The following is a 19,821-nucleotide window of genomic DNA, read 5'->3' as shown; positions in this document are numbered from 1 at the left end:
GCACTGCTACATTTACAGATCTTCTTTCCAACTGCCAGTTTCAGTTTATCCCATCAGGTCATAGATGTAAGCACATTAGCTGTGTTGGTACATGATCATAAAATCAATGTATTGGACAAAGCGAAATTTTTATCTGACCTCTGAATTGCCATGAAATTGAGTACAGGCAGTCAGTTGTTGAAGATATTTCTATAACACGGAACTATCAACCTTGTGGTGACACTAAAGAAAAAGCCAGAGGGGGCATCAAAGCCAGAATGATTAATTGTCTGAAGACTGTGAAAAATAGTCGTGACAATCCATCCAAAAGTTGGACCAAAGTGGTGGACTGACATTTCCATCCCTTTAGAACCACATCTGCTGGTGATTTGCCTCATAGCTGTCTTTGGATGTGTGTTTGGACTCACAGATGAAAACTGTTCGCTGAAAGTTGGTTAAGTTTGTTGTGTTGGGTGACTGACAGGCTTGTGTTTGTGAGATTTGTCTTTAATCCTGACCAAACATGCCGCCAGGGTGCTGGAGAACTGCACGCAGTGTTGAACAGGGCTCCTGGAAAAGATTAGACCAAGACCCAAAGGATGGTTTAAGGCCTGCACCCTTTCCATTTGCATTGTAATCTTTCAGACAGGAACAACATGTCATTATGGCATACTGACTTCCTGTTTGTCCCCCACGTGAAAAACAGCTATGATTCAGTTAGTCTTGGGGATCTTTCGCAGGATGAGCAGTTGAGTGAACACAAGTTTGCTGCTGCTCCGGCTCCCCAAATGCCAAATAACATCCTGGATGGGCATCAAGGACACTGCTCTGTTATCAAAGTACATCAATGCCCGACGGTAAATGTGTTTACATTCTTCCACTCACACTGTGATGCAGAGCGATTATGGGAGTGTTTATCTGATGACTGTATAGGGGACATTAAGATGATAATGGAGAAAGAAACTATGTTCACTGTGTTTTTTCATTCGCTGACGATGGCGACGGGCTGAAGGTTTTTACATTATTTGTGTCAGAAAAGAAAAGAGTTACTGACCCTTTCTTCGACATGTTTGGTGTTGCCTCAAAATATCACGTTGGTGTTCAGTTTACTTTTTCTCTTGAATGCTGGTGAAGAGAAATAATCCACGTAGTCTTTGCTCACCTGCACACAAAAGGCCAACTCCTTTTTTCCAGAAACTCTCAGCTGGAGCCTGTTATTAGGACTGCCTTGCCATTGACGGACACCCCCACTTGAATCAAAGCTCATACAAAAATCACAGAAAGGCGCAGCTTGCTCCTGGCATGGAGGATGATGCCCTCTGTCTGTGTTTATGGTTTCTGGGCCTTTTCAGCTCACATAACCCCAAAACAGACAGATTATTATTCAGGCTGTATTATCCTGTAGAGACAGAACATTTTGTCTGAGACAGCCCGAGCTTATTTTTTCCTGGTCTCTGCTCCTATAACACAAACTGAATTTTAGCTTTGGCCTCAGAGCTAGAATCCAAATCCCCTGAACTTGATGGCATTTCACACTGTTTTTGTCTTTTGTCTTGATTGGATAGACAGAAATCTAGGGGGGGGGGTATTGATATTCACATGCACACAATAATAACCATCTTTTGAGATTTCAATTTGCATCTTGTCTTCTACCAAGGTTAGATTCAGCTCTGTTTTGGTCTCCACCAACCTGATGGAATAATCTGCCTATTTGGTTGATAAATGCTCCACTATTTTGTTAGGTTAAGGCACAAAAACAACTTGGTTAGGTTTAGATAAACCTTGTGGTTTGACTTTGAATGACTACTTGGTCAAAGTACGAGGAGCTTCACCATCACTGTCCTGCTCAAAAGAAAAACGGTTGACTGTCAGTTGGGTGCAGGAAATGAACAGTGGACTCACGTGTTAAAGTTCGATGTTTTGTCCACCCACCTTGGAGACTCTGTCACACTATAAAAACATCACCTTACTTTATATTTTGCTCCTGTCATAACGCTGTCTTCAGCAACCATGGCCACCATCTTTTCCTAACCAGAAGTCAGCTACACAGTGGCAACAGATCAAAAAACACACATCAGGTTGTTTCTGTGGGGCTTTTACAAACAAGATGGTCGCACTGGTGCAAAGCACATTGTGTTGCTTCGATCCATCAGATCAGAGTGATATCTCCCACCAGCCAGACACATACCTGTCTGGTACCTACTCATCCCACAGGTCACTTGTCTGGAGCACCCTATTATCTGTGCCAGACTGTGCAGCTGCCACAAAGGCTGACACTCCATTGCCAAATAAAACTATGAAATACACCTTTTGTATAGGAAAGTCTTTACACAGCAGCTATGCCTGTATTATACTGTAGGTGCTATAAGTGTGTCTGAAGGGACAAAAGAAGACATGTAAGGGTCTCATCGGTTTCTAGATCTGGTTTTCCTAGCAGGAGCACTACATCTCATGAAATCCTGTGCACTGATCATATTACATGCCCATTTTCAGTTCTTTTTGAAGGTTCATTGTAGTTGAAGTGCTGACCTACAGATGGTAAGAATCAAAGCAGTTGTTGCAGTTCAATCAGTGCCTTTGATTGTTCCAGTAAAAAGAGACGTCTGAACATTCAAAGCCGATGTTTAGACTCAAGATTAGCTGTTTTTATTGAATATATTTTATTCTTATATACTTTAACATTCACACATTACAGCAAAATATTCCAACAGCAGATGTTTCAAGACAAAGACAGACACAGAAAAACACATTTATAATGTTCAACACATTTCTGAACCATTACTGCTAGAAGATGAAATTAAATTAAGGGTTGCAACGATTTTATTTTGGCATATTGAGCATTTCTCCTTCAACAAACTGAAAATCAATGTATTCATTGAGAATAATGCCTTGAGATTTTCTGTTTCTCTTACATAATGGTGCACAGGTACGTACAATATATATAAACACTGAACACTCAACGATATATTTTCACTGTCCTTCAGTTCCATTCTTTCTATTTTTTTTAATGCATGAATGGCAGTGAGGTTTCCTGTTGCAATTCATTTAACAATGCTGGAAGTATTTCATACAGCACCCTTTAAACCTGAAAATATATAACAAATATTTTCAACCACAGACAGATTCATCAAAATGTCAAGGGGACCATAGCAGAAAATCTGTGCTAATTTCTAATAAGCAGCTGATATGATTTTCTACCAACATGAGTAGAGAGTACTGGTGCTTTACTAAGTCTTCTTCCTCATGCTTTAGTAGCCTTTTACTGCAGATGTTCTGCAAACCATCTGTACATTTATGCTTGTCCTTTCAGCAATGCGACCATCTGGGTTGCGCCGTCAGCTGTTATGAACGACTAACCTGTACATATTTTGTACATATTTTCAAGTGCACTAGTTGATGTGCACACCGTTTGCTCCCTTTCATGGGCAGAATAAAGAAACCATATATACACTGCACAAAAGGTGCCGGCCATGAAACAGGCCTACGAACACATGAAAAACCTTGAAAAAGTGTGGTATGCAATAATTAGAACACTGGCCCTCACAAAACACATGGTGAACATGGTGTATACAATAAAACATTCTTCCTTCCAGTTCTATAATATCAATGCCACAGCTGATCAAATGGTTTCAGCAAAGCATTATTTTAAAATTACTTATTCCAGTCATATCATTATTTGAATGTGGACAGTGTATGATATGAGGGAAGTAAACAAAAACTCTACATATATTAAATGAACTGTGAGCTTGCTCTGATGTTCAACCTCTAAATACACACAGAGACACATCTGCAAGCTTTTAACAAAGTGAACCGAAATGACAGTGGTCATATTTGTTCTGCATGTCAACCCAGTGCCCTAAACACTTAACCTGATACACTCACAAGGTAAACAGATACTCTTTCAAATGCCTAAAAGCATAAATGAGATTTTAAACTGACACAAGTGGCAATATAAGCTTGGTCTTGGATGTTTACAACAGCTTTGAATCTGTGATGCACTTTATTTATTAAACTGCATCATTTGACTCACGCCTTTTGACTGTGCAACGATTTAATAAAGTCTTGGTCACAATCTGTGTTAAACTGCACGATATCAGTTTGAGCCAGGATGCATGATGAGTTGTAGCGCTATGGTGTAAATTAAAAAAGCAGAAGCACATCTGCAGTACCTGTCACCCATCTATGCTGCTCTCACGCCTTGAAAATGCAGCAAAACAATAAATGAGCTTTGTCACAGCTCCACCAGGTTTTATTCTTTGCCCACAAATGTATTTTTGTTCGCTGTTGTGTTTTATGCACTTATGAAATGTCACGCTGGCCAGTGAATCATGGCGGAAAGTCTCGTTGTGAGAATCTGGTCCTAAATTCCTGACACCATCATCATTTTGCTGCAGGCTGTCAGCAGGACCGCAGCTCTTTACCATGTTTCTCTCTTGATTGTCAACTGTTGTCCCAGAGAGCCCAAAATCACAGTGTAAATGTCCCTTTAAACAGCTACTACAGTCTATGGTACAGAGTAATACTGTGAAATGTGAGATTATGATCAAGGGTTGGTGCACAGATACACCAGCTGTATTTTGTCTGTGTATTTTTTCCCTGTGCATATTCTATTAAGCTATTCTATTAAGGATCAATGTGAGCATGATTTCATTTTCAGCATGTTCATCTACCCGCCGAGGTTCTGTGCTTGTAGGTAGAACGGCAAAGGAAAGTTGTAAAGTCAAACCTTTTATGAGCAGATGGTGTCTTAACTGAGTGACACTGTTTTGTTCACAGCTTCGGCAGGATTTGGGGGATCAATTAAATGACACTGTGAGTGCTGCTGAAAGGAAAGACACACACAAGTTACAGTTAAACATTAAAACACTGACATCAATGCCTGATATTTCACAAGACTTTTTGTACAAAATATTTACGTCAGATGAACTGGGGGTTTTTCCCCCATAAGAGTAAAATATTAAGAAAGGTCAGTTAATGTTATGCAACATGATGAATGAGCCCAGCTTATACCACTGTGCATCTTTTGCAAAGATTACATAAGCACACTGTTGTATATCATAGTGTCAGTGTTACAACAGTATTCATACTTTTTTTTTTAATTGACCAAAAGCTCCAGAACATCTACTAAATGGACCTTACAATGAGATTGTCAAATGCTGTTGATAAGATCAGAGATTTTTAATCCCACCTGTCAGGTCAACATGAAGAAGTCCTTGAAGTGCACAGATAACAAATGAAAACTGGGCAAACTCCATCTGCGGAGGGAAATTGCGTGATATGATCAAAAGCTCCACAACAGCTGTTAAAATGGACCTCATGGTGAGATTGTTGAGGGCTGAGGCCTCAAGTCTTGACAAATATTGAACCAAAAAACAAGATTAAAAAAAGTGTGACAAGCAGTGTGGTAAGAGACAAAGCTGGATAAAACCACAGCCTTCTGATTGCAGTTTCTTCAGTTTAAAGCCATCATAAAAACCATCTCTTGCTCTGCTGCTATTAAAATCCAGTGTAGAGCCCCACCATACATCTCAGAGATTTTCAGATCTCCCGTCCTCTTTGGAACGTGATGAAATCTGAGCATAGGATCAAGAATCTCAAATACCAAAACACCGTCACGTTGTGGCAGCCGTTTCCAGTCAGCTCACAGCCACGATGGGCTCCACTGAGAGGATGTCAGTTCTTCCTGTGAGGGCTTGCCTGGCGGTGAAAAGCACATGTGTGTCTTTTAGGTTGTGGGACTGACTGGAAGAGGCATGACTCTGCTGTGAGGCGGGGTGGCACGGGTGGGACAAAGCACGCCTTGGCCTCGAGGACTCGTGGTTGTCGGGCCAGGCAACCCTGTGACGAGGAGCACAGGCGGTTGCGGGGAGGAGGTCTGGCTCCAAGCCGACCACCGCCCTCTGTTTCCTCCTGCATATGTCAAAGAGGAGCCTCAGCTCCTGGCGGAAGGTGGGATTCAGACAGCAGTAGATGAAAGGGTTGTAGCAGGTGGAGCTCATAGCCAGCCAGTGAAAGCAGAAGTAAAGGGCGTTAGAGGAGTGGATGGCCTGGCTGGACAGCAGCACCACGTAGCAGTTGAGTGGGAACCAGCAGACAGCGAACACCCCGACCACCAGGAGTAACATGGCCAACGTTCGCCGGCGCTTTCTTCTGTGGGCGGCGTGCTGAGCCGTTGTAGTGTCACCGATAGTGTTGTGGCGCCACAGCCTGCAGGCCACTGTGGTGTAAGAGGCAGTGATGATGAGGAGGGGCAGCATGTACAGTAATATGAAGGTGAGGAGGTCAATGTACTGCCAGTAGACGTCTGATGGCTCTGGGAAGTCTGGGACACACAGGCTGCGTTCCTTTTCCTTACTGAGGAGGACAATTACAGAACAGAGGAGGCAACAAAGATGGTCAAAGTTAGGTCAAAGGTGCATGTCAGGATGCAAATAAGGATTATTTTTATTGCTGAGGATTTCTTGATGAATTGTTTTATCTATAAAATGAGAGAAAATAGTAAAAATTGCGCATTAAACTCCCCAGAAACCATTATCACATATTCACTCTGATACACTCTGCATATTCAGCATACTAGCTCATATATAACAACAACAGTCTTACGTTTTTGCCTTTATTGTGGATGCATTTCAACTATTTCTTCCAAATCTAATCTTCCTTCACTTCCATTTTCCCACGCTGTCAACATGACTCTCATGTCACCTTGTTATGTTTACGATGAAGGGATAAAGCCCCCTGGTGGCTGTAGCAACTGTGACGTGTTGATTGGGATCAAAGGAGAAAGTTGAGAGACCTTGTTCATGTTGTTTGGTACCCACCCCATGTAGTGTGGTCTTAATAAACACAATCTTCCTCGCTGTCCTCCTCTGTGTCTCCCTCACTGTCCTCCACTTCAACTTCCTGCATGTAAGATGATGGAGCTGGTTGAACCTCTCAGTCTCAATGCACAGGTGAACAGCTGGCTTTGGATCAAATGTCTCTAGCCATCTTCGACAAGCGAATGTGAATCAGGGCTGAGACGAGATCTGCACGCGAGAATCCCCTCTCACATGCCACGTTTGGACCAAGTCATACAGACAGAACACTGTCAGGCGTTCATTCCCTCATGGTGGTTTTTGTGATGTCCTGTGATTCATCAAAGAGCAGCAACCAATATATGGAGGGTTTTGAGGGCCACAACTAAATATTTAAACACATAAATAAGTATATAATGAAATTCTTAAATAAATAAATGAGTAATTGTATAATTATAAGGTAAAATGCTTAAACTAATGAACAAATAATGATATAATTTAATGCTTAATTGTCACCATCAATAAATCACAAATCAAACATATAGACATTACATATATAAATGTCAAATGTGTATTTATTCATTCATTCATTTTATATATTTATACATTTTTACGTGTTAATGTAAATGTGTCAATTAATTTATTCACTTGTTCACATCTACTTATAATGTATTTATATCATGCTATACATATATTTATTATTAATCATTATTACTATTTTATTTAGATATTCTTTGATTTAGATTCATATTCAGAAAACTTTATTGACCCCTGCAGGGAAAGTGCTTTGCTGCAGTACAAGTAGCTCAACACACAGTTAGAAAGAAGGATGAAATACTTAAAATGCAAAGTTACAAACTACTATAAGGGTGACATAACCACAATACTACTAATAATCGTAAAAATGTGCAAATGTGTGCAAAATTATGTGCCAATGGTAAATGCAAATGTGCAAATGGTAAATAAAATAACAATAATTTAAGAGTAAAGATAAAAAATGCTAAAAAAGATTATTATTTTATATATATATATATATATATATCTCAGCAGAAAGGGAGGAGTTGTATTGATGAATGAAGCACTTCACTCTGAGTCTCTGGCTGAGTGTAAAGGGTGGGAGATGCTGTCCATGATGGCGAGGAGTTTTGACAACATCCTCCTTTCTGCTCCACCCGCCAGGACAGAGCTGGCCTTCTGAGTCTTTTTTTGTTTGTTTGTTTTTTTTGAGTCTGTTGGTGTGAGCCACCCTCAGGCTCCTGCTCCAGCAGACCACAGCATAGAAAATGGCTCTGGCTACCACAGATTCATAAAACATAATTTATCTGTAGCTTTTGCTGCAGCGAAAATAAAAAAAAAAAACATCTGTTGACATCCAGAGAAGTGAGGGGGTGGACTCTGCCCTGTGATTCACGGCTGAACTATATTGCTTTTGCCCTATTCAATATCCACAGTGTGGATCATAATGAAATCTTCTTTGCTACAATGGTAGATATGTTGGCTGTAGCCAAACACAAGGAAGCAAATGCCATTTCTTAAGCTTTCTCAGATCAGACTGAAGGCTTCACTGAACAAACTGGAACGATTAGCCATGGCTGAAATGAACGCAGCAGTATTCATGAACCTCGCAGAGATGGCATAGCAACTGGGGCTGCTGGGTGATGGAGCAACCCTACACACACAACAGCAGTAATAGCATTTTCTTCTGTTCGGGTTTGGTTTGACTTTCTTTGCAGGTGGCAGAAGGACAAGGAAGCCACTTTCATGACTTCATTGGGTCAAATGTGTTGACAAGAACCACCGCTGTCTTCTTCTTCTGTTGACTTTTATGGTGGTTGGCATCCATATGGTTGCATTACCGCCATCTGCTGGTGCAGTGCAAACTATCTGTAGTGTGATCCCATTCACGAAATTGTCTATTTTATAACCCAGACCCAATTCTCTTGCTGCCTGGTACACAAAGGTGTGTTTTGAAACAACTGGACATTACACATTTCAGATTTTTGTCACGAATCTGCGCACCAGTTATGTGCACCTAGGTCAATACATATAATCATTAATCATTAATATGTGTGAGTGTGTGTCAGTTTACCTGTATGTAAAAGTCAGGAGCTTTTGGTAGATTGCATGCGGGAGGGAGAAACAGCTAGCCATTATCCAGATGACAGTGACCCAAACACCACCTTTTGCCGGGGACATGCGAGGTCTCAGAGGATGTAAAATCACCTGAAAACACACACACAGGTTCAATACATGATATAGGTAAATCCATCCACAGCTGTGCTTTCATCTGGGGGTTGAATTCAGCGGACTGCTTTCTGAAATGACTTGTTCAATTATAAATCCACTAATGCACAACACATACCATTTACAGGAGCTCTGTGAAGCAGAGTGTTAACATCGGGTCATACAATATACAGACAGCTGCGACCAGTGAGAACAGCATAGCTGTTTATGGTACTGTTTATTAAAGTCTAGCTCAATTTGACTGCGCTGTATTAGAAATTGCCTGTTGATGTGTTAGAAATAATGAGTGGAGGAGGCAGTTTAGCTGGACAGAAAGCAAACTCCAAAATGATAAAAAACAATATTTAGGTATGTGCACTGAAGCATATTTTGCTTGTTATAATCACCATGTGGGCTTATTGATGGAAGACAAGCCCTGCAGAAAGAGAAGTAAGTATTAGACATTCAGGTCCATGTGACGGCGCATTGCAGAGGCATGTAATGTGTAATGTGTCGTAGACCTGAAGATGTAGGATCCACAGTTGAATGAAGCCCAGTGTTGTTTGTTTTCGTTGCTTCACAAATGTGAGTTAAACAGTCCAGAATTTAAGCAACTAAGAGAACGAACTGTGGTAACCATCAGATTAATGTCTTGCCATAAACAAGACCACAATAACAGATTTTCTAATTCATTCACATAATGCAATGTTTTCTGTGGCCTTGTGGTTGTAGATTAGCAGATGCTGAAAAAAAGGGGGGGAAAAAATGGCAGATCAAACACTGCCTTCACTGCTGAACTTGGTGAGGAAACTTTGAGCAATAAAGTCATCATTGAATGAAAACAAAGGTCTTTATTCACCAAAGGTGTGGCTTCTTTAATTCATAGTACGGTGGCTGTAAGCTCCTAACGCTCCCCCAGACATCGCTGGCGATGAGACATGCAGAGTCACGAATCATCTAAGAATAAAAATGGTTCAAAGTAATTTCCATCCACAGGAGAGGTCACATTAGTCATCAGAACTGCCATTAACAATTTGACCCAAGGGTGTCGTAACACTGTGTCTGTACATTTAAGCTGTGGCGGAACACTTTACAGAGTCTGGAGAACGCCTGCTACTAGAGCCAACCTTTATTACTGGAAAACATCACGGACAAATTCAATTATTAGTAAGCAAATGTCCAAAAGAAAAGTGCTGCCTTAAAAATGCAAAGCCACTAACAATCGCCCAAACGCAATTAAGACCGCGTGTGATCTGCATACCTTCTGCCTGACCATCTGCTAATTTCTCACAGACACAAACCAGTGAAATGTCTCCATTAAGAGAACGTGTGAATTTACTTGTCAAAACAGAAGCTTTTTGGACTTCGGTACATTAGCAACCTAAATAGAAACCAGCCCTACAGCCCTTCTTTTCAAGCGAATCCTCTGTATTTGCATACGATCGTGGATGCCGTGAGGATCGTTATGAAGCATGGTTTGTGGATGGAAATGAGGTGTGTACAGTATATATGGCGAGCCATTCCGGCAGTCTTTAGGGAATTTTTACCGGTATAGACTTTGTCCTCTACTTCTAAAAAGGCGCAGCAGCGCCTTCCAAACTTACTGAATTTAATGACATCTTTGGGGATCTGTGAAGCACAGATGTAAGTAGGCCCACAGCAGAGGAGGGACATCTGCTGGACCTATGAGGCACATAGATGTAATGGCCATGACTGATGAAATGAAATGTAATGAAAGCCTCGCAGGAAAATATCACAGCTTCTGTGGATGTAGATGTGTGCTCTCTCTAGCCTCCTCCGAAGAACAAAATGTTCCTCTTGTTCTGTTATCAAGGCTAAAACTCAGCTCAAGCACATCTGTGCCCAAGTCACAGCCTTGTCCCTTGTACCTTTACCTAACAGTAAATGTCAGCCACTGTAAGCTTTTACGGTCATATATAATACAGACTGCCCGGTGTTGACAACGCTGACATTCACAGGTACATCCAAATCTCTCATATCATCATGGGATGCCTTTATATGAAACCATTATCCTCCATCTCATGATCCCCTCAGAGGAAATTCGTGTTTTTCATTGTTGCTCCATGGCCAGTGATCGCACTACATATTGAATGAATATGAAGTGTGATCACACTGGAAAATGAACAAGAAAAAAGAAAAATAGATAAACTGCATACTAAAATCAGAGTTCACACAACGTCTTCAAAGTTTGCTTAATTTTAACCATCCTGTTTTCAACTTTAGGAATTCTGCTTGGATTCTAATATACGCCGTGAAAAATGTTCGATTTTCTACATGTGTTTCATCTACACATCTCTCATGTAAACCGATAATATTTTGATGTTTGAAATGAAGCAACCCTGCCGTCAGATCTGTTTGTAGTCCCCCGGCGACATTAAATAATCATGATCATTCAATCGATATACATACAAGTTGTACCATCAACAGTCGTGCTGTGGAGAGAGTGAGCAGCACCAAATTTCTGAGTGTGCATACACTGCACTGAGGACCTCTCCTGGTCAAACAACACCACCTCACTGGCCAAGAAAGCCCAGCAGTGCCCCCACTTCCTCCATAAATTAAAGAGAACAAGAGCCCCAGCACCCATCATGTGCTCTCTCACCAGTGACAGTATCCTGACCAGCTGCATCACTGTGTGGTGTGGAAGCTCCACTGCACTGAATCAGCACAGCTGGAAAGATTATTGGTACCTCATTTCCCTCCCTCCCGGACATCGACAACACCCGCCTTACCCGCTAAGCAATCAGCATTCTGAGCAGCTCAACCCATCCCTCACACAGCCCCGTCAGCCTTCTGCCATCTGGGAGAAGATACCAGAGTCTCCGTGTGAGTCACAGCTTCATCCACCACGCTGTCAGGATGCTGAACTCGCTCCCCTAAAGTTGACTTTGACTAATATGAACAGCTGGTAAAGTCAACAATGTGACAATATACATTGATTGCTGTGGGTATAAAGGAATTTTGGAAACTTTCCGCAGTTGCTTTTACAGTCGCAATTTAGACGTGATAAAGGCGTCGAGAGTCTGGAAATTTTTGCCTTGAAAGTCTTTGAAAAGTGCTTGAATTTTACTCTGAAAAAGCTGTACGAACCTTGTAAAATAGTGATTGTTGATTTTTCGGTAGGCTGCAGGTGTCATTTTTCCTCTTAGCTCAGTGTGCTAAAAGAGTTACAGCAGCTTGTGTTAGAATTTGTTCCGTAAAAATGTAAATGTATGCTCATGCTGCACTACGAGACATAAAATGTAATTGCCAATTATCCACTCTCAATTAACAGTGGCCTGTTTAATTTATGGTGGAATGGCGATACTGCTACTGTTGCCTTGAAATGTTTCTCTGTCAGGCCGCCATTTCTATTCGTCTTCTACCTACAGTATTAGTTTAAAACACCAATTATTGGTTGTATTGGCTGGGGAACACACGAGCCTGTGATTTACACTGTTACCGCAGGAGAAAAACGAAGCAAATGTTTCGATGCAAACTACAAAAGGGGAAACTTTTTGTGTGCCACTGCCCTACCAGTCAACATGCAGTATGGAATTGGGACACAGTATGCGCTCGCATTATATTTTGTCCCATCGGCTCTATCTGCTATATCATGAAGTTCCCTATATTCACTATCTGCTGTTTTGTTTCAATTCTAGGTTTTAACTCTTGGCACCAATAAGCAATAAAGTGTTGAACATCAGCAATGAATTGATACGTGAGGTATCTGCTGGGGAAGTGTTGAGCATTGAACTAAGAGGCTGAAGCAGGTTGACGGGGGACAGACAGATAATTGATCAGGGACCAGCTTTTATATTAAGAGCCCAGATGACGGAGAGCTCCTGAAGGGCTAATCTGAGGTGAGATTGTCACGTTGACAGCTGAACTCTGAAGTCCAAATAATGAAGTAATCATAGCACGTTTGCTACCTGCTTACCCACAGTGCAATGCTTTCCTTTAACCCCTGAGGTAACAGTCATTAATCACAGCCATGCAACACAACACCTGCAGCAGTGAGGCCAAATGATGATTCATGAGAGTCTGAAACCCCAGTTTACTACTCACCGAGGGCTTATCATGAGACACTGTTTGCTGGTGATTACAGATATTTCACAGTGGGACCTTTCACTGCCCAAACTCTTCATTAATTTGATTCACGTGGGGAAAAAAAAATCAATCAAAAACAGAGTAATTTCAGTCACAGCTGTATAACAGTTTATAATCTGCACGGTGCCGTCAGGTGGCTTCACTCACTGGCTTCACTGTGCTGTACTCTTCGTTCTGTAACCACAGCTATGGTGAGAGGAGCAGAGGAGGGAAGTGTATTTGGCTCAAGATTACATGGTTACCTTCAGATGCAGAACTCAAGATGAAGCTGAAAAAATACTTCATCGATTAAAAAAAAGGACACTGTCAAAGCATTTCTAAAAATGCCCATTTCTCCTCCACATTGATCAGTCATTGAACTGGTCTACATCAGAGCGAGAGCTGTCCTTTGACTGGGCCACTTCATGTGGCCCAGTCAAAGCAAAGGGCAACAGAGTATGAGGAATAACATGAAATTTATCAGCCACTTTCAAGAATAAAACCGAGTGGCCAGTAAAATCGCTGATGAGCAGCAGGCTTCCTTGTCAGATGTTTTTAGTCGATAAAACACATCGAGCCCATCTTATCCAGACCAGCTTGTTTACGGGATTTGACATCCTCGTCTCTGGTCAGAATACAGATTTATGAAAATTAAGTTCATTTTATTTCATGAGCCACAAACGCATTTATTTGAAATATATTCCCGACTGCCTCTGTCCCTCAAACAGAAAACACTTTATTTTATCCTTGTTTTCTGCAGTTTTTCATCACATGACTCATTATGACACTTTCATACTTAAAAAAATGAAAACAATGAATTTTCCTCCAAGAGGCTCAATAAAATTCATCTTCTTCTACTCTTTCTTCTTCTTCTTCTTCTTCTTCACTTTAAAATACACCGTATACTGTACTTTAATAGTTTTTATTGCTGAAACCCCCCCCCCCCCCCCCCCAAAAAAAAAAAAAAAAAAAAACTATTCCAGCGCACAGCAACATTGAAGGAGAAACCAATGGGTTCACATTCCTCAATGCACTTCAAAGCACTTCAAAATGTCAACAATAATCAGCAATAGCAACTATAGTTCTGACATATTTATAGATAATTTTGTAGGTGCACCTGATGGCAATCAAGCATCATGTCAAGCGAGAAGTTTGCTCCTTTCTTTTTTTGTAATGTATCTGTTAATAATATAGTGTCAAACCTTGCATCCTGGTGTGTGCTGGGACATTGATTTTTTGGTCTACTGTGGTTTACCCTGCACCAGCTGGCACCCAGGAGAGAAGCACCGCCGTGCACAGGGTGTCTTTGGTTTTTTAGTTTTCATTGCTCTTGTGCTGCCTTGCTGCTAAAACAATTGAACTGTCTGGAACAATAAAGATCAGACCTGAAGTGAAGCTGTCAGGTCGTGGGAGTCGTCAAGAAACAATATGTTTGTCTTCCAAACGTTAGATAGTCTTTGCCAAGGCCCGCACTTTCAGTCCAAAGACAAAACCCACCTGCATGATGTGATGCTGTTTTCCATGTCAGGCCTGTGCAAAGAAGAAATGTGGACTGACGCGTACCACAGATCAACAATGGACTTTTTTTAATCTTAAAACATAGTTTTTGTGTCTGTGACAAGGTGTTCCTTTAATCTAATTAGTAGATGATGTTGTTACCATGTTGAGCTTCACATGAAACACGTCATGCTCACCTGAGCATCTGGCTCCAACAGTAATCTGTCACAGCACGCCAGCAACAACACAGCTTCAGATTTTTTCATTTTGTATTTAAGTTAAGATATGACTTTATATCTCATAGTATAGAAATATATTTATATATAAGTATATATAAAGTATATGCTGTACTGTAGCGACTTCATATTGAGTCTCTGGTAATCTTGTCATATGAGATCAGTACATTAAATGGAGCTTTATGGCAGGCTAAAAAGAAAAGCCCTCACATATCTAGACTTCCTATTTTATTGGAAGAATACGGGGAGCACACCCCCTGACTGAAGCACACTTATCACAGCAAAGTGTTCTGCACATCACACAGTAAGTGATGAATCAGTGACAGAAGAGCTTCACTGCTTCATCCACCGATGGAAACAAACCTGCCGGCGGTCCAGCGCGATGGCGGTGAGCGTGAGAGTGGAGACGTGCAGGGAGCAGTACTGTACAAAGCGACTGATGTGACACATAGTCCTCCCAAACACCCAGGTGCTGTTCACGAATCTGACCTGGAGAGACACACAAACAGTCCATCATGTACACCCATCAATCAGCTGACCTCCGCCCATCAAGGTACAAACCGACACTGTCATTTTCAGGCATGTGATGATTGTTGCCACTAAATTTTAAAAAGCTCATCAATTCAACGAGGCTCATTGTTTTTACATTGATATCTAAATGGGAAGGGGAACATGCTTTCATGGTTTGCTTCAAAGTAAATTAGACACCCAGAGAACAGATAGAAACAGATTATTATAGATATACATTAATGCAATAGTCTCTCTCTGCAGACACACACACACACACACACACACACACACACACACACACACACACACAGAGGGAGAGAGAGAGAGAGAGAGAGAGAGAGAGTCGTGTTTCCATCACTTCTGGGACTTATAATAATTTCTTGGAGACTTACTCTGAATATACAAACATATCTTAACCCAAGTCTTCATCCTAACATTTAATTATTTACATTATGGGGATTTGCGTTTTGTCCCCACAAGGAAAGCAAGTTCGCACAATGTGACGGTGTAAACAGATTTTTTCTATGGATAATAGTGGTTCAAGCGCAGGCACATGCACGCACGGAGACAGACTCGGGAAAAAAAAGAAAAAGAAAAGAAATAAGTGGGAAAAGGGAACGCTTGAGCTATTATGCTATTTAAAACGAAATTTTAATGAAATATTAGGCCTATTTTAACATTTTCCTTAACTTCACCAGCCTTCCTAAATCCAGAGAAAAGTCAAAGTTTTCCCACACACAGTGGCTGTGCTCTTTGAGTATATGAGTGAGTGAACACACACACTGAAGCTCATGTCCACCTGTCAGCTCCGCTCAGGGTGAAAGGTGCTCTCACCAGGGTGAACGGCGTGTTGAGGACAGTGATGAAGATATCAGCCACAGCGAGGTTCATAATAAACAAGCTGGTGGCGGACTGGGTACGCTTGTTTTTCATCACCACATGGCACACCAGGGTGTTCCCGAACAGGGAGATCACGATGATCAGAGAGTAAGCGGCCACCAGCAGCGCCTTGACGCTCCCGTCCTGCGACTCCCCGCCGCGGCGCTTCTTAGTGGCCAAGGAGCGCCAGTCCTCCAGCATGCCCTCGTCAAAGTCCAGGAGGAAAAATCCAGAAGTCCGGTTATCCAACTGCCCCGAAACGTTAAGCAAATGCTCCGTGTAAGAAAATATTTCCTCTCTCTCAAGTGATGAGTCGTTGAGTGTGTGTCCCGCTGCTGCCGCTGCCCTGACGGGGCTGCCCATCCAGAGCACCGCACACAACCAAACACACACAGCTCTCATCTTATCAGTACTTTGTTTTGGCTCTCTTTGTTTTGGCTCTCTTTGAAGAATCTGTGCGACTGTCAGCTGAACAACTGCTCCGTCCCAGCGGCCACCGAAGTAATGCGGAGACGCTGACGCATGTGCAACAAGTTGCGCGATGCGACTCAGTCGCGCGGCTGCAGGTTTTCAACCTCGAGTGGACATAAGCGCGCGCGTGTGCGTGTGCGTGTGTGTGTGTGTGTGGGGGGGGGGGTATTTTCTCTCTCTCTCTCTCTCTCTCTCTCTCTCTCACACACACACACACACACACACACACACACACACATTATTATAGATATACATTAATGCAATAGTCTCTCTCTGCAGGCAGACACACACACACACACACACACACACACACACACACACACACACACACACACACACAGCACTGATAGACTGGACTTGCCCTCATCAGCCATGCGGCTCATTTCCCCTGAACTTGCAAATCTGAGCCCTGATGACATCTATTCATCTATTGTACAGTCCAAGTAATTCGACACCCCCCCCCCCCCCCCCCCCATCCAGCTGGTGTAATTTCGACACATTCTCACTCTCAGCATGATGCCAATGTGGAGTGCAGTCTTGTATGGACACTCTAACATATCAAAGAAAGTGTTACAAAGAGTGAGAAAAGTTCACTTTATTCAGGCTTCTGATTGGCCAACATGGCTTTAGGGTTATATCTCCACCTTTTGGCTTGGCATACAGCCAGAGTCCATCACTGGCACTCATGTATTGGTATATTTCCTTTTCATTTAGGTTTGTTTGTTTTGTTTTGTTCTTCAGTGTTTAGTGAGCTGTGGACAGAAAGTGAGCCTGGAGGCTATGTGATCTGCCGTGAAGGACCATCCATCCTCCTGCTGATGACTCTTATTAATTTCTAAGCCTAAAACTTAAATCTAGCTCAGTCTACTATGATGTGTCTCTGCAGCTGAGGCATAGTCGCCCAAGGCAGATTTAGCCTGTAGATGATTCACCTTCAGGCAGACACACACACACATCCAGGTTATGTCATTTTGAAGGGATCCATGCAGTCTATACTGTATGCAATCTGTCAAGTAATATACAGCAATGGAAATGAGCTCAGGGCCCCTTGGGACCTTCATGCATAGGAAGTAGAAGGAAATGGGGTGGAGGGGGTTTGCCCCATGGCCCTGAAGAAGCTTGAGCGGCCCTGACAGAGAGCATCGGTGTTTGGATGTGAGTATCTTTTGCAAACCAATTAAGCCAGTCTGTGATTAATTTATTCAGTGATATTTAAATCCACAACATCAGCGGTAAAGTTACTGACACAGAAGCCACTTTAAAAGCTCAAGTTTCAGCACCGTCTTGTCTACTCTTGAGGAATCATATATACATATATATACATACATATATTACAGGTTTTTCATTATGCACACTTGAAGGACAGCAAGAGATCTAAGAAATATAATAGTGCTAGCAAGCATGTTGCTGCCAAACATCCAGCATTCACTGTGTCCCACAGGGACATCTGACCGTGTGGCTGGTGGACATTAACTTTCCACTTCCATGAGGAGAAGAATCCTGTCCTGCTTTTCCAACAGTAACCAAGTAAACATGGGGAAAAAAAACAAGCGTAATAACACAGAGTGCTGGTTGTGGTTGAGTTTGAGTGAGAAAACAATTAGTCAAATATGAAAGATTTAGTCATTTTAATGCATTTGGGGTCAAAACATCGAAGAGTGTCCCACAGCTTTGGCTGTGTGGATCATTTCAAAAAGGTGAATTCAACATTGAGAAGTGTGTGTAAAAGACTGTTATGCTTCATTTTTATTTTCACATTCATTGGTGAAGGGACAGACAGCAGCTGCTGCTGTGAAGGGACAAATGTGAAGAGACCACTAACTGTGATTGTGGCCCTGTCGTAGAAAATGAAAACCAGAGCGACTGATACTTCTGTCTTAAACTCAGCTCATGCCAAGGTCTTCACTTTGATCTCTTGAGCCTTGAAATCATTTTTGTTGTTGTTTTGATAATCTGGTGGGTAGAAAAGAGTTGTAATCAAAATTTAATTAGTAATAGCATGATGTGAATAAGACAAATTATTATTTAGAATGAATTAAGGGATTCATCACTGATGATCACCATCCCCTGTTGCCATCTGTAACAACTTTAACCACGTGAAGTGAACACGTAATAGTTCCTGTGGGGAAAAAAAATCAATGAATACGATAGTGTGAGATTCATTCACGCATTACACAAATATCTGTTATCTTAATCCACGCTTAAGTGATACATGATGAGAAAAGGAAGTGTGAGAACATGGGGACCAGTTGTTCACAGCTCACATCAATAATTCAGTATTTTTTCACATTTATGTAATACCAACTCTGCAGTCATTTACATGTGCTTTTTGACTTTCTGCTGAGGCTTATTGTAACATGTTGGCAGGTATATGTTGATCTGCCTTCTGGGATCTGCAAGTCTGAGTATTATGTGTGATGGAGTCTCTAACCACTATGAGCACAATGATTCATTGACGCTGGATTTGAGCTCTCACCATCCTTCGAGTGGGGAGAAATAATAAGACACGACCTGAACAGGGATCAGCAGTGTCATTACAGCTGTACTGTGAAGGAGCTCCGTGGATGTTTTTTTTTTTTTTCAGACATTGTTCTACTTGCAGAAACACATCCAAACATCAGATCACTAAGCAGTGTGGCCACTGTGTCTAACTCATGACAGACGCAGAGATAGTGGGCTTACTTTATCATAATGCATAATGCTTCTGTCCAGTGACATTAGATCTGGCTCATGCTCCTTTGGTCAGGGATGAGAATCGCTTCAAGGCATTTCAGAAATTCAAGCTGTCCCTCATTTCCCATGAAGCTTTCAAAAAAGCTTCTTCAAAAGATGTCATCAGTATTTGTGTGTGGGTTTTGAGTGCTAATCAGGGTCAAGGGTGCTTGGCAGCTCAACAACACCAACCAGCACTAATAATCATACACTGTAAAAAATGTCCGTGAGAAATACAGTGAATAAATGTAAAATGGCAACAAGAAAAAACTGTAAAGTAAGAAGCAACCTATTGTTGTAGAATAAACATTGAATTACTATAAATTTAAAAATAGTCAGCTATATTATTTTTAACTGTTTTAACATGTGAAATATATGGTGAGAAACTGAAATGGCAACAGCATTGTACAGTAATATTAAAAATGGCACCT

General features: G+C 41.6%; 1 protein-coding gene across 1 annotated transcript; it reads right to left on the bottom strand.

Moving 5' to 3' along the window:
* Window positions 1-5,615: 5,615 nt before the first annotated feature.
* Window positions 5,616-16,609, bottom strand: gpr83 (G protein-coupled receptor 83). The gene is made up of 4 exons (XM_076729650.1): window positions 16,163-16,609; window positions 15,182-15,307; window positions 8,863-8,996; window positions 5,616-6,333 (listed from the first exon to the last, which is right to left on the bottom strand). Exons 1-4 carry the CDS (start codon window positions 16,607-16,609, stop codon window positions 5,616-5,618), a joined length of 1,425 nt encoding a protein of 474 aa, XP_076585765.1.
* Window positions 16,610-19,821: the final 3,212 nt, after the last annotated feature.

The sequence above is a fragment of the Chaetodon auriga genome, chromosome 4 (genome assembly GCF_051107435.1).
Source record: "Chaetodon auriga isolate fChaAug3 chromosome 4, fChaAug3.hap1, whole genome shotgun sequence".
Classification (NCBI taxonomy): domain Eukaryota; kingdom Metazoa; phylum Chordata; class Actinopteri; order Chaetodontiformes; family Chaetodontidae; genus Chaetodon; species Chaetodon auriga.
The sequence above is the reverse complement of the archived record's forward strand: the minus strand, read 5'-3'. Positions and strand labels throughout refer to the sequence as shown.